The sequence below is a fragment of the Synchiropus splendidus genome, chromosome 14 (genome assembly GCF_027744825.2).
Source record: "Synchiropus splendidus isolate RoL2022-P1 chromosome 14, RoL_Sspl_1.0, whole genome shotgun sequence".
In the NCBI taxonomy this organism is placed as follows: domain Eukaryota; kingdom Metazoa; phylum Chordata; class Actinopteri; order Syngnathiformes; family Callionymidae; genus Synchiropus; species Synchiropus splendidus.
The window spans coordinates 12,761,917-12,785,853 of NC_071347.1; the positions used below are offsets into that span (position 1 = coordinate 12,761,917).

Consider the following 23,937-nt stretch of genomic DNA (forward strand, 5'->3'; position numbering starts at 1 on the left):
TCAAATTCAATTCAAGTTACCAACAACAAAAGCACCTCCGATAAGTTGTGACTATTTTCACCCAATATTACCACATATATGTTACCTCGATCATTAGATACCTCTTCCAGCATTTGAAATGCTACACACAGTAGGATGTGAAGAAAGTCATGCACCAGCACACCACCGCACTGTCAGGCAGGTCTCGCCGGTTCTGGTACAGTTGGCGGGATTTGGGTTTCCACATTCATACAGGTTTAAGCGTACCTCAAGTGGGAAAGCGCTATGAAGTGTGAATTATTACACGCCCACTGATGATGTTACCCAACTATCCCCAACTATTAACGAGTCCCAGCTACATACCAACTTTTCCGCTTCTCAGCCAGTATTTTCATTTTTCTGTCTGCAGTAGCTTATGAAAAAGTGTCCTTATTTTCAGTGGCGACTAGATGGCACTCTCTGCTCCAAAATGTTTTCTTCCGAACAATCATTTCAGTGAAACCTCACATAATTCTGAAGCTGAGAGCGCCATCTACTGGGCTCTGATAATAAGGACACTGCTTACGAAGCCTCATCAGCCCATCACCAGCCAGCAGTGACCTCAGAGTGTCGGCACATTTAAAAGATTCACAGATGGACGTGGTCATTCTGGACGGCACCAAATTTTGATCAAAAGCTCCTTGGAACAATATAGTCGCCCGCTGGAAATCAGACAGACAAACCCTGACGATCACGTAACCTCCTTAGCAGCGGTAATAAATGACTGTGTATATTGCAGTGCATGTTTCACTGGCACCTTTCCCGGGCACTTTTTTTTTTTTTAAATCATATTACTGCTGAGCACCGCTCCTAAATTCTGCTCTGTCCCACTTCACTATTTTCCTCACACCATCCATCCACTTTAGGAGATCTGCCAGCTCATTTTTCATTACTGCCAAGCGCTACAGTACTTTCTATGTGATCGCGCTCTCTAATCCTTTAGTACAAGAACGAAATGGGGGCACTTCCTCGACTGGATCTGTGAGACGCTTTCGGAAAGTTTGCGAGAGGGAGCAACAGAGGACAGTTCACCGACTTAAAAAGAGGTCGTAATTATTTTTAACAACTTGCCACTACATTATATTAGGGTCATGTGCTTTTATCCAGGTTGATAAGTCCATTATTGAACCTGATGTTTAGTCATTATGGGTCATATGACTCGGCACAAGTGAAATATTTTACAGAAATCCAGCTGCAGGAGTTACAAAATGAGAAAACGGCAAACAAATCACGTCTTTGGAGCCGACCTGTAACTTAACACATCTTTAAGCCTCATTTCAAAAAGGCTGCTCTGCATCTTCAAAGTCTTTTCTGACCAAAGGACGGCTTCAGCTGGATTTTCTTTCTTCACTTTTACCCCCTCATGCCAGTCCCTTCCCTTTTAATTCCCTCTTTCATATTTTCTGTCACCTCTGGGCTCAGAGCACATCGCACCATCATCTTTCATCTGGGAAAAGCTACACCTCCTTAAACTCAACCACACTCGCACACCGCCGAAGCCTCCAGCCTCTCGCGTTTGAAGACCTTTCTCTTTGCTTTATCCGACGGACTGGCATTGAACAGAAGGCGCTTTAGTTTTGATTAATTGACAGTGGAGGAACTTCTGATGGTGTCTATGTTTGAAAGCCCATGATGCATTCTTTTTTTTTAATCAAACACTAAAGCAACAACAGCCAACTTCCTGATCATTAAGTCACATGCTGACAATTTAGCGATCAGAAAGTACCATGATCATAACTCACTTTTTAAACTGAGTAAAAAACATTCTCTGCTCGGGGAGCATATCTGACCCGCCAAGTCATTATACCTGGCCCACAAGTCTATGCCTGAGTGGTGCTGAAGGAAGAGTACAGGCATGTTTTATTCTCAAACTAGTGTCCCATTGTCTGAGACTGCTGTCTGATTCCACTACTACTAGCTGTGATAACAGATAAGCATTGTATTGGTCACACCTTGGACTGAGTCTACAATGCTGGCTATTGTGTCATTGACTTTAACAGGCTAAAAATGTCGCGAAGGATCCGTATTGATAATGAATGTTGCATGAATGTCTCATCGTCTCATTGATAAACAGTGCATACTGGAGCAAAACTGCATGTGTCTCTTCTTCAGGTGCGATAGTGACATACTCTTCCTCATGAATTACATTTTGGGTTTTTTTTACATATTTTACATGTATTTTTCCTTCAGAGAAAATGCAAATTTTGAGCGCACAATAAATAAAACAAAAATTGTGAAGCATTAACATATTTTGGAAGTTATCCTAAAACCCATAAAACACGCAACATACAATATATATATTCTTTTGTATATATGATATGAATCATAAAAAACGTATGCGTCCACACATATGTTTGCATTTCCATCTTTGTGGGGTCCGCTCATTGCCATCATGCTTTCCCCAGCCTATCAACCTACACCTAACCATCCAAAACAAAGGCCTAGCATTAACAATAACAGTAAACCAAACTTAAAAGTAATTATAATGACCCAGCTATTTTGACGTCTTTGTCGTCAAATTGAGGCTTGAATTTGTGGCGTCCAGCCAAATGGTTTCCACAGAGTCACAAGGTCCTCACATAGAGTTGTTTTGTCAAGAAATGGTGCCCACAAATAATGAAACCCTACACACAGATTCCATTAACACAATGCCTTCCCCAGCTTCTCACTCTAAACCAAACAAACCAAAACAAATGGCTGAACTTAACCAGAACTCTTCACCAAACTTTAACCCACTTATAATGACCTATTTATTTTGAAGCTTTAACCTTCAAATTCACGCTTAACCATGTGGGGACCTGCAAAAATGTCCACACGAAGAAAAGTGGTTCCAAGAATTGGTCCCCAAAAGTAGAGCTAAACCAGGTACACACACACACACAGTGAGGGTTTACTCAACTTTGCTATTGTATGCAGAAAAAAGTATCCATTTGTCATTAAAAAAGGGTGTCATGCTGAAGCACCTGTGAAAAACAGCACATAGCAAATATTTCAAGAGGTTTTAAAAGCACCACATCCAGCTGTTCAGCTTCACCTGTCAGAATCACCACGCCGCCTCAGTGACCTTCACCTGATCCGCTTTGCTTCATGTCCCATCGCCATCTGCAAACTTCACTTATCTGGCATCACCACGACAACACAAAGGACTAAGAGTAATTAAAATTGCTCCCGCTGCTTTGTGTTTAATACTGTTGCCAGCCAACCTCAGCCTTGAAGCCACTTTACACAAGTTCGGTCTCCATGAGTTTCAGCGCTTCTCTCCCTTCACAGTGACGCGGCAAACTGTGGAATTGAGGTCACAATTATGCAAGAAATCAAGCCGTGACATGATAGAAAGCCCACCCCAGGTAAAGCTCTTCTATTATTCTCGCAGCAGACACTTTCAAATGACAGAACATTGCTTTGGAAAAACAAGCAGGGTGTAAAATGCACAGAAGTTGTTATGCTCTCAGTCAGAGCTCGGTCGGTCTAGACAGTCGACGTCTGCTGCCTCTCCATTATCTCCAGCCAGCATCGCCTGCTGAAGCCTCCAGCTCTTACTAACTCTCTGTATTAGCAATAATAACAGGCCGAAGAAACTCTAACTGAAAAATCGGTCAGAATCTTCACTTGTATCTTTTGCTGCCTGAGTGTGATGGTATATTATTATATTATATTCCAGCCAATTCTGGGTTGGAACTTATTTATACTGCTTCTGCTGATGTTAAACTCCTGGCTTGGGGGCTGAATCAAGCTCACCACCTCACTTGGTGAGGCCCTTGTTCGCTTGTTCAGGTCCCATATATTATGACATGAAGTCTGCATTGATCAAGACGAAGAGGTAAACAGTTCAGTGACAAAAAAGGAGGCTGTGATATTCATCAGAATAGACACAGCACGTGCACTAGCACATCTAGCTTCATACAGGATGAAACTCTGATACACTGTAGGAATAGTGGTGGTCACGATCACTTCCTGTTTCTCTCCTGGTGTCTCATCAGGTCAGCCGACACCTTGAACAAATGCCCCCCATCATTCCTGAAGGTAATTTGGTTTCTAGCCTTCTCTCACTCCTGGTGATTGATGAGCTTCATCCTGTGCAGGAGTCACATTAGTTTGTGTTCAATGTTCAGAGACAGTTTCAAGGCAGAAACACCACACTCCATGGCAATGCCTTCCTTAAAGCAAAATAAAACCACTCACTGACACAGCAAGTATCAATGTGTGAATTGATGAATGACACTGCGACCCACTACCACTATCTGGTGTTAGACTGGACAGAGAGTCAGTCGACCTCTGGAACTGTGCTCCAGCAGCATCGATGTGGGCTCCAGCCGCCAGTTACTTCGTGTTTGTGGAGTCAAAAATCCTGCTGCGTGAAAGGTCGGCAGGCCGGCCAAGTGTTAGTCGCCCCTGCGGTTTGGGTTGTCAGAATGTGAGGTGGCAGTAGTCAATGGACCACCACAGATTCAGGCTGTTTATCCATGTAGCCGTGAGCAAGAGGACCACAGTTTGTTTTGCTATCAGCACATCAAAACCATGACTTTCTTATTAAGACAGACCTCAAATTCAATTCAAGTTACCAACAACAAAAGCACCTCCGACAAGTTGTGACTATTTTCACCCAATATTACTACATATATGTTACCTCGATCATTAGATACCTCTTCCAGCATTTGAAATGCTACACACAGTAGGATGTGAAGAAAATCATGCACCAGCACACCACCTCACTGTCAGGCAGGTCTCGCCGGTTCTGGTACAGTTGGCGGAATTTGGGTTTCCACATTCATACAGGTTTAAGCGTACCTCAAGTGGGAAAGCGCTATGAAGTGTGAATTATTACACGCCCACTGATGATGTTACCCAACTATTGTGAGTCCCAGCTACATACCAACTTTTCCGCTTCTCAGCCAGTATTTTCATTTTTCTGTCTGCAGTAGCTTATGAAAAAGTGTCCTCATTTTGAGTGGCGACTAGATGGCACTCTCTGCTCCAAAATGTTTTCTTTCGAACAATCATTTCAGTGAAACCTCACATAATTCTGAAGCTGAGAGCGCCATCTACTGGGCTCTGATAATAAGGACACTGCTTACGAAGCCTCATCAGCCCATCACCAGCCCATCACCAGCCAGCAGTGAGCTCCTTGGAACAAGGAGCTTTTGGAATAGTGGTGGTCACGATCACTTCCTGTTTCTCTCCTGGTGTCTCATCAGGTCAGCCAACACCGTGAACAAATGCCCCCCATCATTCCTGAAGGTAATTTGGTTTCTAGCCTTCTCTCACTCCTGGTGATTGATGAGCTTCATCCTGTGCAGGAGTCACATTAGTTTGTGTTTAATGTTCAGGTCTTTTGGATATTGATTGTAGTAGTTAGTGACTGGGTGTGCGGTTCTGAGCAACTGATGCTTAAAAGTTTTTTTGCTTCTTTCATACAGATGTTATTTCTCTTATCAGCAGTGGCGGCAGGCCGATACGGGGCGCTGAGACACACCTCATAATACCTGTGTAATACTGGTGAATTTATTAACTTTTTGAAACACTACTTTTGGAGCAGGAGAATGTGTACAGTGCACTACAACATGTGACCTACTGTATGAAATACACCATGAATTCCAGACGCACCTCTAAATTTAAGAAGGAAAACAGATCTTGTTCATAAATAAGCCGCGGTGGTCTATAAGCCACAGGTGCAATGGTGCTGTCTGCGCCATAGAAAGGTCAGAGGTGCACCCGTCATAAAAATACACAAGGATCACTTCAGAACCAGTTTTGAAAACGGGGTCCAGCATCAAGACTGAGTCGTGAAACAAACTGGGCAATAGTCTGAAACTGAATCATGAACTCCTCACATTCTTTCCATACAGTCCTCAACTTAAAATGGTACCTCAGCGATGGAGACTGTCAACCCACAAGTACTTGCAACTTCAGAATCTGAAATGTACTGGAGACTGTACGAGTTTAGATGGTAGACTGGTACTGAGGGACCAAAGCAGACGGAGAAGGCGACCAGCATCATGACCTCTGTCTTGTGCGGGGGAGGTGGAGACCCAAACTACCTCTCAGTCTGAAACAGTCTGAGTAACAGTGCAAAATTTCAAAATACAGACCTCTTTGTGTGTTGGACAGATTTTTGCAGAGAGTAAAGTTCATTTTAGTTTAATAAGAACCTGAGAAGTTTGGACCTGAAGATGCGGCGGAGCAACCGGGGAGTCTCATGCAGACAACTATACAGGTCAGAACAAGTCAGAGAAAGATTTTTTTCAATAATCCTTCAGCAGACGGGTAGCCAATGAGCTTTAAAGAAACTTCACCTCTTCCAACACTTCAGGTGTTCTTTGACATCTGAATCTGAGACCTCCAACGCACAAACTTGGTAGCAGGGGTATGGGAGTGCGGCTGTTGCTGGTGGAGATGGATGGGAGCTTGAAAATAACAATGAATCTTCATCATAGACCATCACAGTTCTCCTCTCCAACACATCCCCCCACGGAGTCCCAGGACGCTCCATTATCCACAGGCTTTTGTGTGCCTCACACCTCCTTTCTTCTCAACTTCTGATCCATCACTCCTCAATCGTTGTTATATGAAATCACTCATCCATCCCTCTGCCCAGTCTCTGGACAGCAGTAGGCGGTAGAGAGGTCATTTACGGCTCATTCCCGGACACTTCGCCAACACCAAGGTGGGTTGCAATGACATCAATGTGGAGGCGTTTGCTCCTCACATGGTGGAGGAGATGCAACACCAATTGAATTACTGAATTTCACATGAAAACGCGTCATGACTCATTTAATAAAAAGACTCCGAGCTGGACTGTTTATTTATATTTCAAAATGGCGCCTGTTGACAGAGTTATATATGCAAATTTTCCAACTAATTATGTACAAATTAATGAATAAAATTGTCTAAAACCTTTCAGTTTAACAACTTTACTACATATTACGTTGCTACCTCTGGATGATATGAGCGAATTAAACCAGACTCTGGCTGACATTATTGATAAGCCTCTTTCTGGAAGCCTAATAATGGAATACTAAAAAGTATTAAACCGAACAACTGTTTATTGGACCTCAAATAAACTTCTTCCATCTATATTTAATCATACACTTTTTCACTAAAACACACAATAATACCACGTCTAAGTTTAGTTTTTACTGCATTTTTCACAGGCATTACTGTATATACCTCAAAACTGACACATGATGCAAAATTAATATTTTTTGTTCATATGACTGTCAATTGTCAAAAAAACCTTCATATCATAAATTAAAAACAAAATACTTTACTCAATTCACAAACAAGGTTTTTTTCAGAGAGTTGGTTGCCTGACTGGCCTTCATTCCAAGTCTGTTCCAACAGCAAACTCAATAGCCAGTGACTGTTTTAACTGGTGAGGTCACGCTACAAATGTTTCTCCATTCGTCACCTTTATAAAGCATCATTCACATTTCACCTCTTAATGTCAAGAAAGTCAAGAAAAATAGATGATAGTTGATCTTTTCTGATTTTGTTTTGTCAGCAGGTGTTGACAGTAGCACCATAAGTGGAGGAAGTTAGGATAATGGTGGACATAAATTGAATTTTATATAAAAAGTTACATCAATTATTATTAATCATAATGCTATTCACAACAATCAATGAAGCAATATGGAGAAAAACCTTTTTTCTTTGCTCGTTTTGTGCAAAGATCTGAACATCCACCACGGCCGACTAACAGCAACACCAGTTGTCAATATGATAGTAAGTCAGAATGTAGCCGGAGCGGCAGCCAGTAATCACATGCACAATGCAAACGCAAAAGCCAGGTTTTCAACAAAGAGAAAGAAAGGATGAGAGGCAAGAGAGCGAACAGCAAGGGCAACAGTCCATCGCCCACGAATAGGATTCTCTACTATCTTCAGCAACACTGGTTGCTATGTAAATGGTTGCTGCAGCTCAGTTTGAACCAGGAACATGAACAGAAATAGGAATATCAGGACAGTGCAGATGCAGACCCCTCCTCTTGATGTGCCTCCCACCCCCACCAGGGACAGATCATTCAGTAAATTAAAATTGATCTCAGGTCTTTGACCCAGGACACACTTGTCTTTTCATGCTGTCCGATCAAAGTTTATTGACCATAACGTTAGTATTGGGACTCTTTTGTTAGTTATGGACAGATCTAAGAGGAGATTTGCACGACATATCAGTTATGGGATCGGTTATTAGTTTTCTATGGTTGATCCGGATCACAGTCTGGAATTAAAACAGAAAAACTTTACGACTGACTCTCAGACACCATGGTTAGTCCTGCCTGTAGCTCATCCACTCATAGTTTGTTCTATTTGCTATTGCTGTCAGTGACTGATGATCAACACACGTGATGCCAGAGGATGAAGCACAACATCTCACAGCGACATATTTTTGTGATTTAGAAGGTACATTGCAAAGCAATTGCTGAGGGAAAATGCAAAGCTAGCAAGTGCTTCAGCTAACTTACTATTGTGGAGTAATCGTTTTAGGAGACTTGCAACTTGTTTAAGTTAACTTGTTACAGTTTGTTTGCAACCGGTCTTTGAAGAACGTCGGATCATCCCTTGTTGTCAACTAGTAGCAGTAGTAGAGCTCTGTGCTCTCCGAGTGCTTCTAGCTACCATCAAATTTACAGTGACTTTGGCTGTTCCAAAACTGGGGTCTTCCAATAAATTGTGACTTCTCTGTGTGCAGAGATATATTTAAGTGTAGTCGATTGCCATATTGTCTTATGGGGAGCCTCCTCCACCCATCTTGATAAAGTCCCTTGTGACACCTATTCTCTTCATTTACCACATCTATGGACCTCATGTTTTTTCCTGGTAACACCACCCCATCCAATGTGTAGACGCATGTCCAAACATCTGCCTCTGATGTCCTTGTTTCTCATCCTAGTTTCTGACCTTCAGGTCTCCATGAAACCCTGACACTTGTGACTCTCCTTCCTGACAGTAAAGATACGCAACTTGGCAGGTCTCACTGCTGTATCATAAAGCTTCCCCTTCACTGCACTGATCACCTGGTCTCCTCTCTTCTTCACCTCCCTTCATCCCTCCATTCATATCAACAGATAATGGCGGAGAATCCTTTGAAAACTAGGTCCAGTATATGGACACAGGACAGGATTCAAACCCAATTCTTCCACTTTGCTTGTGCAGCAAAACAGTTGAGGAAATGAATCAGTTTTTTATGTTTGAAGGAATAATGTTGCTGACGGCGAACAATAGTCTGTTATGAAACAGCCCAGGCTCGCGCTTCTTCTCTCACACCGCCTCATTATCACTTGGGTTTGTTACTGTGACCACTCTGCCCACGCTGTGATGAAAGTCAGACAACAACTCTACGGTGGAAACATTAGCCTGAGCAGGAAGACATCAGCAGCATGTAGTATATATGGTCCATATTCCACAGAGGCAGAAGAAGACAACATCAAGAAGAATTAAAAAATTAAGAACTTGTTTATTTCAAGTTTAAAAGATGAACAGTTCATTATTTCGGGGGCTTAAAAAATCTCTCTGGAGTAATGAGAGGCCAACGCCTTTGTTCGCAACTGAGCTTGGCTGCTGGACAAAGCTTTGGTGGGTATTTAGATGAGAATGTCTAAAGACAGATGATTCAGTCTGTCTTAAAGTCAAACGGACAACTCTACATGCATTTTTTAAACTCCTCAGAAGGACACAAATTCAGTGGTATTGAAGCGTTATTATAGCATCCTCATTCTTCACTGCACACCCGAGCACAGAACCTGTTGTGTTTAATATGTATGAATAATAGTGTTTTGATCCTTTAAATCAAAAACTGCGACTCCTTCTTCTTCCGTGATGTTCTTTTTATCAGCAAAAAGACCTCTATTTCATTCCCACAAATGTCCCTCCTTCGGGCGACGACTTCAGTCCTGATCAATCAAACTCCCGGTGACAGAAGTAAATGGTTGCTAACAGCTGCGAGATGATGGAGATGTGTCACCACTCCAGATGGTGGTCGTGTTTTAAAGCGTAATTCTAATTACTTCGGGGAAAACTTAAAACTGGTAACAGTTGCTAGTTCTTCATGCCATCTGGTGAGGATCCTGAAGACCCTCTTCTCTGTGGATTTATGGGACGATAAAGCATGTCCACGTAGCCATGAAACATGTCGGGGTGAGAGAATGCACGAGACACATACATCCAATCCCTAATTGATTCAGAGGTTGCAATTAACACGTTGCTTGTGTGTGCCGAGGCGCACATTGGGAAAGCCAATGAAAATTGGTTTTCTTTTGTGAGAGTCTGAAAACTGCAGCTCCCGATCCATCTCTGCCCCCCGGTCAGTGGCATTGACCCAAGTGTCGATACACCTGCAGTCTTCTACTTGCTCAAGTGAAAGGAATCCAGCCTGTGTTTTGTTTAATGACGGAATAAATCCAGGCGCACGCTTAAAGCCATTGATATCCTGACAATAACAATAGAACAAAACAAAGCGCTTCAGCAGTTCTCTCCGCCCGCAACTGTTGCCGGATTAATCGACCTGCTGGACGGCCTGTTCAGGCCGTTAACCAGAGAAGAGAAAGAAGAAGAATAACCATCTCCCTTTCTTTATCTCAGCCCAGCTCCTGCCGTGACACCTGTTTATTGCAGAGTCTATTTGCTTATGTCCTGGGAGGTGCCATGCAAAGCAAACAGTAGATGACCAGGTGGATGTGTACGAGCTCAGTTGCAGATGAGGTACGGCTAATTTCCTCATGATGACTTTCAGATGCCAAATGACAATTGCTGTGATAATCACTGAGCCGTTAACTTGTGCTGGTTAGGGGCTAAAAAGCTATTAGGAGGTGTGTAACTTTATCGCCAAAATACCAGATGGGAGGTGAGGAGAGGAGGGGAAGCGATCAGGGAGATAAAATAAAACAGGTGATGCAAACAGATCAGTCATGTATTATGCGCTCCTAGAGTTGGTGGGTTTGTGTGCTTCATATGTGGAATAAATCAGGTTTTCAGGAGGGGATTTTTCAATCACATCCCCACTGCTGTGGAACAAATTCCAGCAAAGCCCCTGCTGTTCTTTCATTCATTCGAGCTCATGTTGTCGCGCAACTGCTCAGACGCATTAAAACCTAGTTTAGAATTAATATATGTTAGTCGTGTGCAGACAGTTTGATTTTTTGGATCTTCAGTGAATCCCAATTTCTGTCTGTGGTAGTTTTTTAGAAGGGTTCATGCTGCGTGCCGAAGTTCATGAGCCTCTGAATTCACAGCTTGCAAAGTCCTGAACTACATAGTGGAGGTGTTAACTTTCAATTGCTGCAGTTCATTCTAGTTGCTAGGTGTGTTTTCACAGCTAATAGCGAGAGAGTGTGCTTTTTGGCTGTTGTTGGTCTGTCAGCAAAATAAGAGACAAATATATTTAAATTACTGTAATTTATGAACCAGAACCGACTTACGACCGGGATCGGTTCCGACCAACCGGTCGTAAGTTGGCTTGGACGTAAGTGGAATGCCATTCAAAATAGCCGACGTGAGGGTTATAGGTGCTACTGCAGTGGTAGATCGCTGTGTGAGAGTGAGATGCTGGATACTGTGCTGCCGTAACTGTCGTACGCGTTGCCGGGCTGCTATGTGCAGCGGTGCCAGACATTGAATTTAAAAAAAGGTATCTGCCGGCTGTGGTCGTAAGTACGTGTGGACGTAAGTCAAGCAGGTCGTAAGTTGGATGTTACTTGTGTAAGCCACTACTTTTGTCTTGCGGTCTGAACCCTGCAGCTTATACAACAACAGGGCTACTACATGGATTTTTACAGGATATAGAGCCTTACGTTGCCAAAATATTGTGGCTTGTCGCATCAAACCCATGAAATCATAGGCCGACCTTACAAAGCCGATCGAGAAGAAGCAGCAGAGACCGGCTGTAGTGTCGGAACTGCAGTCACGTGGGAAAAAAACAACGCATTTTGAGCGCTTCATTGTAAACAAAAGACGTGACGAGTTCATGATTCAGTTCAGAACATTGCAGGGTTTGTTTCATAAGTCAGTCTCGATGCTGGATCAAGAATTGACCATTTCAGCTGCCCTTAAGAAGAATTACAACCCTTTAATGTTGGGCTTTATTGCTATCTCAAAAATTATTTGTCAAATTTTCTTCCACTGAGGTACACAGAGTAACAGGCAAAGTGTCCTGTCTTATTCAGAAGTGGTCCATTTAAGATCCAATTAGTAGAGCCTAAAGTGTCCCAGGTGCCTTGTGTTCAGTATCATAAGCGGTGTAGTGTAGATGGATCCCAAACAGATTTGGTGCAAGGTTGCTTCTATACTTCCATTGGAATCGAGCTCTCACACCGTTTCTTCAACAGAATTGGGTTTGCATTATTCATTCCACTATCACACTGAAACAGCAGCTGCACCAGCTAAATCTGGGAGACACATAGAGAGGCCACATTTACAACAATGGTGTTGGCACGTCGTCCCGTATCCGCTTCTCCAGAAGCTCTTAAGCGTTAAGCCCAAAAACAAGTTTGTCTTGTTTGTCCATGTAAGAACATGCTCTTGTGTCTCCTGTTTATATGTGACGACCGCAGATCCCCTTCTTCTCCTGCTTCTTTTGCTGTGGGCATTTAGTGGAGTAAATAGCAGTTTGAAAAATGTGCAATGCTGGGTATAAATGGATCACCACAGCAGCTCTGGGCTTCTTATTACTGATCGCTGAGTAGCTGCAGATAATAAGTGCTCATGATCATCCAAAAATATCTTATTAGAGAGTACCTTTGAACCCAAATTCTTCAAACAAATTAACAAAGATGACACTGTGCCAAATGCTTGTCACAGCAATCAACAAGAGAGCCATAAATGAAAGTGAGAAACCGATCTGAACGGCTATTGTTTGTGACCGAAGTTTATTGTTTGGCTGACTGCAGAGCAACAGTGCACGCTGTGGAGCTGCCAGATAATGGCCGATCATTTTCTCTCCGAGAGGCTGAAGACAACCTAAGTAGCAGACGTGATAGCAGAAAATGAAGAAGAATCAGTGTGATAGTAGCAACTAGCGATATCTGCAGAAACAGAACTGGACAGACAAAAGAGCCACCTATAGATGGCTAGAGACAACTTTCAAAAACCTAATAATTTAGTGGAATATATATCAAAAAGGATCACTCAAGGATAACTTCTAAACTAGTTTGGAAGAGAGACTGGAGACTGACCCATGAAACAAACTGGACAATGTTCTGAACGTGAATCATGAAATCCTGACATCCTTCATTGACATTAAAATGCTCAAACTGCGCTGTTTTCAGCCGCATGTCCCAAGTTCCGACACCACAGCTGGTCTCAGCTGCTGCTTCTTGTCTCCGGTCCTCCTGGAGACCGGCTCTGTGGGCGGAGATGCTGACATTTTGATCGCTTTAAGGTAAATAAAACGCCCGTGATTTCAATCAATATTTTCGTATACGTGTATATAAAAAAAAAATAAAAATTGTGCACACAGACAACATAAATTACGTAAAGTCAGGAACAGAATATCTTCTGGCGGGTCCACACATGCCAACACTTGATGGTTTTATTCTATCCAATATATGCTGTATCGAATAAATTATGGTTTATCGTGTATAAACTGGAGATCCTCAGTCTCACGAATAACTATTGCTCCATTTTGTAATCTGCAGTGCCTTTATTTCTGGCGAGTTTCTGTAATTTGGATTAGTGGAGTATGTTTTCCACTGGAACATGAAATACAGACACTGAGAACTATTTTAAACTTTCTGCAAGAAGACCCTATTAGTCAACTGGAATTCCATGAAGCAGAGATACGACAACATCACGTCTTGAATATCAGATTTAAACTAACACCAGGAAGTACTCGATGTTAGTTTTCATCCTGTTGCTGACCAGGAGTTGAGTTTTCAGTTTTTCCCAAGGAAACCAGATGACTCACCACCACACTCACAGGTGGTTTACTTTCCTCTCACAGTCATCTCACATGCCAGTGCAAGAATCCATCTGAGAGGTGGTAGGCGGAGTCACAAACTTTAAAGGTCAAAACAGTCAGAAGAGTTAGTTGGAGTCCAAGACTCTAGAGGAGGCCTTACATTCAGAATACCATGTGATTGTGTGCAGCTCATTTAGCTCTCAATCAGCAGTGATGTACGGAGTGGATCTGCACGGCTGACGGGAAACAGACTCTAGTAGCATCTGGTAATGTTAAGCCGAGCTTGAAGCTGGTGGAGTCGCCAGCGCTGGAACGTTGGCGGAAAGTTTATTGGAGTCCCACAGCTTGAATCTCCAGTGTCCGTGAAGCAACACCAAGATGACAAATGCCTCAGAGGCGGCTGAGCGAATGAGTGCAGGCAGTGGAGCAAGCCTGAGGAAAAACAATTCTGGACTGAACCCACAAATAGCCTCCCAGAGTGGAGCTGTCGACGCTATCAAGTTTGAAAAATGGAAGACTTTAGTTTAAGGTAGTGATGGGTGGTGGTGGAGACACCCCAGCAAATGCTCATCACACATCACTTTCATTTTGCTCTTTTGTTCTGCAAACCTTTTAGAGGTGTTCACGATCGGGATCTTTGTGATATTATGAGCAGCATTAAACTGTAAGGCCAGGCAATCTCACAATTTATTATGTGGTACTGTAACAGCCAGCAATGCCAACTTCTGTCAAAGCACGAGTTTCATCACCTCTATTATAAAGTCAGCTCCATCAAAGGCGCTTCGTAACAATCGGTCAGACTCGACTCCATTTCTTTCCATCACGTCTACTACTTAAGTTGTCATCAGGCTGTGGGGTAGAAAATGGCAGACCATTATCACACAGCTCAGAGTTCATTCTTTATATACGCCGCTCCATTGCTTACGAGAGAAGGGTCCACCATTATGGCTCTATTATTCCTTTACCCTCATTTAAACAGCCAACCTGGATTGGTTTCAGAGCTCACCGCTGAAGGTCTGTGCACCAGGTGGGAGGCAGAGATTGGGACCATTTGTGACGATAATTCTACAGTAGGGAAAGGAGGGTTACGTAATCTTAGATTTAAAACAAACTTGATCTACTAATCGGTTTATTTTACTGTGAGAGTTAATGGAGCAAATTCAGAGAAGTTGAATAAATAAAGACACAACCAAAACCTTCAAAATTCATATGAAAATCACAAAATATTTTGTTTGTAATTAAAACTGCCCCTGGGTTACAAGAAACATGATGGCAACATGCTGACACTCAATTCCACCATCATTATTGTTTATTGTCCGACCAGCATCCGTGCCCTCCCATCGCTCACCTGTCCCTCGTAAACTCTCTCCAAGGCCAGGCAGACAAGACAGCAGCATATTTACAGCCACGAGAGCGGCTGGAGGTTAACAATGAAGACTGGCTGCTGAGGTTCACGAGCGGCTGTAAAATCATCAGGCAATGATTAAAATCTCTGTCAGGTGAAAGACAATGGTGCAGCATGCTCCCTCAGCCTTGGTGTGAAGAGGGCTCACACACTCAGCAAGTCATCACGACCTCATTTATGGCCCTATAAGGTGATCATCTTATTGGTGAGTGGGTGTACTGATCAGCATGACAAAGTGTTTAGCTTAAACTGTTTTATTTCCTTATTTATTTCAATACCAAAACATCCTGGCCACACTTGAAATAGTATAGATTTTGCGTATTTCCAAGGGTAATGGACAGCTAACTAGGGTCACTTGTCACATGGGTCTGTAATGTTCGGCAGGCGTCTGGCTGTGAGACATGGTCTGCCTCAGTCTGGATCTGGGTACTAGATCTAATAGCAGTCTTACTATTGGGCCTTTCTCTGCAATAGTGCCCAGTCTTGATCTGAGACTTGGTTCTGCGTCTAAGAAAGTGTTACACAATGTAAATAGAAATATAATAAATGCTGGTCAATAAACCTCGCTCATCGCATTTGACGAAACTGAGAATCATTGAAGAGCCAAGCCTCATGTTGGTTTACTGTTTAAAATCTATCGCCGACAAGCGTCAACACGAAGAGCGCCATTTTAAAATCACTCCTCCGCTGCCTACAGCCATGATTTGCTGCTGGAAGTTGCTTCACTAAACATTAATTCAATGTTAATAATCCCCAACTTCCTCTAATCGGCTTCCCTCCTGTGTATTTTATCATCCCGCAGGCTTTTTAAATCCCCAACATTCCTGTTTGCCTTCATTACTCTCTCTGCTCAGCAGGTGTACGAAGTGAGGGGGCCGACCCAAGCGGCAGTCAGCCGCCGAGGCGGGGAGCGAAATATCAACCTGTGGTTGTTTAATATTAATGACAGACACACAGGAAGCCCTCAGCGACACTTTTATATATAACCTACGACAAAAGATGAATGTCTCGGTCGACTTAATGGTATATTTTAATGCGAGTTTCTGGCTCGTTATCTGCCACTCACACCAGGGTCTTGGGACAGGTGTTAGCTACTTTGTGGGTACCTGCCCTCATTCTTGGCAGGGAGCGACTCAGGATCTGTTTTTACTGGGTCTTGGTAGGGGTCTTGGAAACAGGGCATGGCTCTAAATTGGGACTGTACTCAAGATAGATACTTCTGAGTGTCTGTCTGAGGCTCATTTTTCATTGTTCTCACTCAGGGTCAGGTTTTCTCTGACAAAGTGTCCAGAGTGGGTCAAAGTCTAAAGGCCCATTTATACTATACTACACTACACTACAGGATTCCTGCATGTTTCCACAAAGGCTACGTATCTGGACCAAACAGAGCAGTACCACCAGTGGGGGGCAGTGTTGCTATTACCAGCCGATGCGTAGCTCTACAGACACATAACAATGGAGGAAATCCCCTGTCATCCAATTGCAATATATTTAACTGCCTCACCGACCACCACCTCCAACAATGCTGCCTCTGTTTTCGTCTCTAGTTCAAGAGTTCCATTATCAACACTTGTTGGTTGTCATTGCCATTAACTTTTGACTCTGGGACCCCTCATAGAACACTCACTCCAACGTTGCTCCCACCTGAATGATAACACAGCGCATCACCTATATCATACGGCTTTTGTGTGTGCTCCTCCTGCGGTCGCCCTCCGACCGTGCTGTTTGCTCTAAACACTGCCAGGATGCATTAAGGTCAGTTTGTTATTTTAGGCCTTCTATTAATCCTGCGCGCACGCTGCCTGTGGGGTTGATGTGTTTGTTTTTGTCCAGTCCATGTTGATCTCATCGTCTGAATTGTCTCACATGGCAGAGTAAGTGAGCTGTTATTGCGGAACCAAAGACAGTCCGCAAATCCCATTATTCATGAGTACACCATTTAACCCTCAGACCGTTCCCTGGCCGTGAAAATGACCAAAGGAGAACCAAAAAAAAAAAAACATGTCAGTGCCGTTTTAGAGGTGAGCTTCCCAAAGGACTGGAACACGGTATGCAACTTTTGAATTTACATGTAAGTTGAGTGAGGGTGAAACTTGAGAGGTCTCAATGGAGCGATATAAAAATGCACAGAGACAGACTCAAGGCAGAGAAATTATGGATCAAAGAGCTGCTGGAGGAGCATCCATTATTGATAAGAGGCTGGTTATAGTACGAAGTTGAATAACATAGAATGCGATTCAGAGGGCAGAGCAAACTGAGAAAATTAAAGATCTCTAATAAACGCTCGACGGAGGGTTTATTTTGAAAGATAATATCTTGCAAGTTTACACAGAATTCCAGCGGGATTCTCAACATCTGGACAGTAGCTGGCTACTCCAGGGACTCAGGACTTAAATTCCGCTTCAAATCAAACACACCGGCCATATTTATATTTATTTCTTAACTTTTTTAAATAAATCACAAGTCACATAAGGAGCTTTACATAACTTGATTTTTGGCTGCTTCAGCAAAAATGCAGAGAATAAACTTACACGGCAGGTTTAATGGCAACAGAAGAAGAGCCCACATGCAATTTTAGAGTTTAATAACTAATCAGGAGAAAACAGCTCTTATCTCTCTGGGCACACTCCTAGAGCGGTCACATGAATGCGATGCTGGAGACATCTGTATTTTTGTGATAAACTGTATGTCAACTTTCCCCCCACAGACCTTTCCTCATCCAGCTGACAGCAGTAAGAGTAATAGCAGAAATACTGGCTTTTTAATGAATGACGATGCTAGCAATTGGTTTCAAGGCTGCTCCAGAATATTATATTTCGTATTTCAAAAGTCTCCTATCATGACTCTCAGCCATGTTCGAGTCCATTTATCTTCTATGCACTTACAACTTGGAAAGGTTTGACAGTAAAGAAGGCCTGCAGCTACAAAGTGATTTGTCACTCAATTGTCTTTAACAGTTACTTTTGACAGGACCAGACCACTGCTAGGATCCATGGCAGCTCTTGAGTGATGAAGGAGGTGTGGCTTATCAGCCTGAACGCTGGTCAGCCCCAATGCCTTCACCAGTGCTAAGGTTAATGAAGAATGGATACCTATAGGCTGATTGACTTGAACCTCCTCTGCATGCAGAGATTCTGCAGTTATAGACTTTTAAAACTTGGATTTAAAAGCATGACCTGGGGGCCACACTGGGCCTCAATTCATGTAGCCCTCACTAGGTCTGAGCTTTGACCTTTTTCAATTAAATTATTTTAATGAAGTTGTAAAATACGAACAAGTGATTGTGCTTTAACCAATGAGAGGCCAGATTTACAGTATGCCGGGAGGGCAAACTCATCAAGGAAACAAAGAAGTGAAATGGCAGAGAAGCCGATTGTAGCGGTTGCGGGCGTCCATGTCTTACAGAGCTGAAGGACCTGATGGATCCAGAGACGACGTCAATAATTCTGACTTGCTTCCACTAGTTTTGGACCCACCACCGAGGATAGTTTTTTTTTTTTTTTAAACGATGAGAAACCATCGACCCTAGTGGATACCGATCGGCAGTTTGACTTAAACCTCTTCTGCATGCAGAGATTCTGCAGTTATATACTTTTAAAACTTGGATTTAAAAGTGGTTTCTCATCGTTTGAGAAACAACGAAAAACCATCGACCACTAGGATGAGAGTCACGCGTCAAATGTCACCAAATCACTCGGCAGGAACATGCCTTAAAGGTGACACTGGGGCAGCAGCCAATACAACAAGGCCCCGAACATCTCCCCAATAAGCTCCAAGAATATGTTCCCAGGCAGGTCTTGTGGTGAAATCTCCCCAGCTGGGCTTTTCCCCAGGGCCTTCCTCCAGTGGGACAACTATCTCACAGAGCCTGAGTCAATTGTCCCCGTTAATGCACCTTTCACCCTTCCTGTGAGGCAGCACTGGGCCGGATTGTGATGTGAACTCATTTTCTCTGATGTTTATTTGGGTACATCCAAACACACTTTGAGGGAAGATGAACCCACCTACTGCATCACCCCAGAAGAGGGTAGAGATGTACAACTGTTAGCCGCCTGATTCTTCAGAACAGAACGATACACTGACTTCATGTTTGTCGACAGTGGGCTCTCTCGGACTTATTTGCACAAGACTGGAACACATCCTTAACCGAGATTGAGAATATCATACCACCAACCACCCTCAGAGAACTATGGTTCTTATCTCAATGGAAAAATAATTTGCTTATGTGAGAGCCAAACAGGATCAAAAGAAAAAGAAATTACTTGCATTGTATACTTTTTTCGTCTACTTTGGTCATTGTTCATTACTCGACATGTCCAAAACATGTAGCCGGTAACGTTGTTTCCAAACCATCCAATGACATACAAATATTGTGTCTACAATTATCAGCATCGACTACTGGAGTAACTAATGTTATGTAAAATCATGCATCTTTCATCCCAGAATAATTACCTGCGAACATTAAAACAAATTCTTCGTCGTCTAAAACAGCATTTTGTAAACCAAAACAACACAAATCTCTTCAAGTTTGAAGATGAAAAGCAACAAAAAAAAGGGTGATGAAAACTAATAAGGAACAAATATGTTGTGCGTGACACAAGCGTTCAAGTGCTGAATTCACACACAGATATGACTATCTGACATCTTCAATGCTTAGCAGTCACTGCAACAAGCTTCCGTTAAATTAATATTCTGTGGTGACACAACTGAAAAAGAGACTCACTGCTCCCTCGTCCTCCCGGCTGTCGCTGGTGTCTTCACTCCTGTGGTGGCCGGCCGATGAGCGAGTGTCCCTCTTGCGGCTGGCGTCCGTCCCCTCCGTCTGTCTGTCTCCATCTGAGCCAAGGTGAAAACACAAATAGTGCTTGAAAGCCAGTGCGACATTTTGCCATGAATTTTAATCGGCACAATGATTCCAAAGCCATCGTTTGTCATAAAAAAAAAAAAAAAAAAAAAAAAAACAAAACAAAACTTTGGGCTCGTATCAATTTTAATCCTTGGCTGGTTGTGATTAAATAAAAAGTCGAGGGAAGTTTTCAGGGGATGTTTGAGATAAGATAAATGCCACTGACGAGGAGAAAACAATCCGGAGAGGAAATGTGAAGAAGAAGAAGTAGAGATTAGTCAAAAAGGGGAGTGAAGAGGAGGCTCAGACAGATAAAGACTAGTTTATCCGTCCTCAAAACTCAATGGTACTTATGCGAGTCTTGCTCACAGTTGCCCATGAATAACATTTAGAAATACAATACGTGATAAGAGCTGTGCACAGAACACAAATGTATTTACACTTACAACTGAGCACCAAAAATACTTCAACAGGATGTAAAGGGAAAAAAGAAAAATGCTGAGACATCAAAGCACCAGAACAGACTCTAGCGCTCACCATAAATCACTTGGCCAAAGTTACCAATTCGAAGCAGATGTAAACTAAAAATGTAAATGTAAACTAAAATATGACAGATAAATTGAAAAAAAAAAAACCCAAAAACAAACAAGAAATAAAGATTGTAATAGGCAATTGCTTAGATTAAATGAGTACACAGATATATTATGTGGTAAATAAAGTCAGACGAAAACTTATGACAAATACATATCATAAATATGAAGTTATAATGCCGCAGTAAAAAACAACCATAAAGGAACATGAGGTAATGAGTCGCAGGTTTCCCTTGCACAGCTTTTAGGAAAGAAGTAAAAAAAACATACAGACTACAGTGTCATGTCTGTTTCTTTCGTGTTTTTATTTGTGTGATATCCGGTTTTGTTCTGTGTTTCTGTTTTCTGACACCTTGGTGCCAGCTCGTGTCGCCAGATGGTTACTTTGCATTGCTATGGTAAACTCTCTTGCAACTTCACTCTTTGTATTACTCGTCTGTGTTAAATAAATCCATTAATTTAACCTTGTTCTTCCGAGTCTTCTGTCAGCCAACAACGACACTGCAACTGGGCCTGTCCCCACAGACAGCCATGACAAACAGGTTTCAAGCAAAAGTTGCACATTAAAGATATTATTTTATGAATATTAATGATTTGAATTGGAGGTGATTCAAACACAGATAGAAGAACTGCAACATTATCTCTAAAAGAAATACACAATTGAGACTAAGCAGGGCTCCATAGAGAAGGGCACATTTTTATTTCTCATTTGATTAATAATGAAAAACAAACGTTTTTCTCTTCATATTACTTTTTCTAGCATCGAATTTAACGTGATCCCCGTCGGCTTCACACTGTCGCTGTGGGTCGGATGGGCTGCAATAAAAGCTGGCGCCTGTGCCATTGACTCCCCGATTACGAGCAGGAAGGAGGATCTCGGGGACCACAGATGCATTACATTGAGAGTGGTGTTGGGTGAAGAGCAGCGATTATATATACACACACATACACACATACACACATACACACGCCAATGGGAAACACCAGAGTGAAATTCTTTCAGCAACACCAATGGGGAGAGATAAAACTCTAATGCATATATATGAAACTGGTGGAACAATTGCACAAATGTTTGGTTGTCCTTTAGCTGGACAGCAGGGAGAAGTTAAGTATTCAATGGTGCTGGGGAGCTTGTATTCTTTAAAACAGATGTGTAATAATATATTAATAATAACAATAATAATGGTCAACAACTTGACGTGAAGGTTGGATGGATGGATATGAAATAAAACAGACTCAAAGTCAAATTCATAAGTTCTAAAAATAGAGGTCTCAGGTGGCCATCAAAGCCCACGCAGATCAAAAGGAAATGATCCCCAAATTCTCCTGTCTTCAAACGTTGCTAATCTCCAACTGCAGAGTATAAGAAAACAACCTCCTTCAGGTTTGATCTGTGAGTGGAAGTAAGACCAGTTCTCATAACTTTAAACCCATTGCCTAATTGAAATCAACAGCATATTTTGATCTCTTCCTTTTTAGCTAAATCCCTGGTTGGAATTCGTTTGGCGTTAAAAACGTGAATGACTTGTTACTTAGCATTTTTTGTAGATGTTTATTTCAGACTTCCCACTGAGTAAACCACTGACTCAGTGCCTGGGTCAATGGCTGCTCATATCTGCATTTAAGCACATTTCCGGGACTATTTCAAGCCGACGTCTCTGGGAATGCGGTGAGCCGCCACCTTGCATCGACTGCATTAATGCACGCGACCGTGGCAAATTCAGATGGGGCGAAGATTTGAATTACAAAAGGACGTTTGTCGTACAGCGCACATGAAACAATCTTTTCAACCTCAACGTGTATCTGCTGTTGCTACGTTCTTACCATGCAGCAGAAATACATTCATGTTCGGACGGTAATCTGCTAAAGCTGACAGAGATTGATTTGATGTCTCCCCCAGTTAGACGGCGAGAAAATCACCCAAATAAAGATTACATCAGCGCAGGAAATTCAACCAACGTCAGCCAGCAAAAAGACATTTATTTGACCTCAAGACGAGACGAGGGAGGGAGCGTGTTTACATGAGTTCATAACATCTGCTACTGGTTGCTAAGTAGTTTTTGTTGTGCTAATGGGTGTGTGTTTGTAAAGTGGCACATGTGGAGTGTTGCACAAGATGATTGATGTTTGTCCTGCTTCGTAAAGATCAAGAATACATACAAATAAAGAGCCATTATTTAAGAGGGGGAATTCAGATAACATTCAGAACGATATTATGTGCGTGAAAATGAGTTTACTGTAATAAACTCAGTCCAGTAAGATTTATTTTTATTTTTACAGCTATCTTTTTCTACTACTACAGAGTAGTAGTAGTACTACAGAAAGTTATTAAACACAAATGCAACAGCATATCCAAGTACTTGTAAATTAAATATCAATACAGCCAACTAATATTGCCAATATCCCGCAATCAAGTATTGCGATATTTCCACAAAACTATTGTGACAATATTGGGCAAATCATGCATTGCAATATTTGAGCTATCAATATTTTATTACAACCCAAGCGGTTACATTTAGTAAGTCTCTTAAGTTTGTTTTCTAATAGTACGCCAGTCTTCAACTCAGGTTTTGTCATCATGGTTGTCTTGTACATCTTCCCCTAAGCAATACTCTGCTTTTGATTTATTTTTTTAGTTCTGAATAACTAAAATTACAATTCCAATTGATGCCTAAAATGCTTTACAGTGCAGTCAGAAAAAGCATTCCATTCTATTTGGGTGAAAAAGTGGCATGATATCAAATAGTGATAGTCTCCCTCTGTGTACTAAACACAATAGGAATTGTGGCAAAGCCAAAAATGGAGCAGCACAGCATCATGTCATGTACACCTGTATTCCCCCGAATCTGTAATCCAAGACCTTTTCCTGCAGGTGTTGGATCCGATTTAAACCGAAGCGAAATTTCATTTTCCACGTGGCATTTTGCCTCACACGTAGGCTGTGAAGCAAGCAACTGCAGCAGGGGAGGCGAGGTGACCTTTAAGAAAAGTTAGAGCGAGAGGGACTGAGAAGCTGGACCGCGAGAAGACTTCCTCAAGTCTCCAATGCACGCTCTAATGAAGTAATGAATGGCAGGTTAATGGAAAAGAGCCAGCAGCTGAAAATCAGGGAGAATACTAATCATTCAGGAGACGTCTGTCTTTACTCCGGCCAGCTCTGTTCGGCTGTTTCCAACGAGCAGCACTTT

General features: G+C 42.3%; 1 protein-coding gene across 1 annotated transcript in view; it reads right to left on the reverse strand.

Annotated features, from left to right (window-relative positions):
- The window catches only part of b4galnt4a (beta-1,4-N-acetyl-galactosaminyl transferase 4a), a 140,361-nt gene that overhangs the window by 69,660 nt on the left and 46,764 nt on the right, over positions 1 to 23,937 (reverse strand). Inside the window, exon 2 of the mRNA XM_053886676.1 lies at positions 20,037 to 20,149. Within this exon, the coding sequence (XP_053742651.1) occupies positions 20,037 to 20,149 (113 nt within the window). The remainder of the gene's footprint in view (positions 1 to 20,036; positions 20,150 to 23,937) is intronic.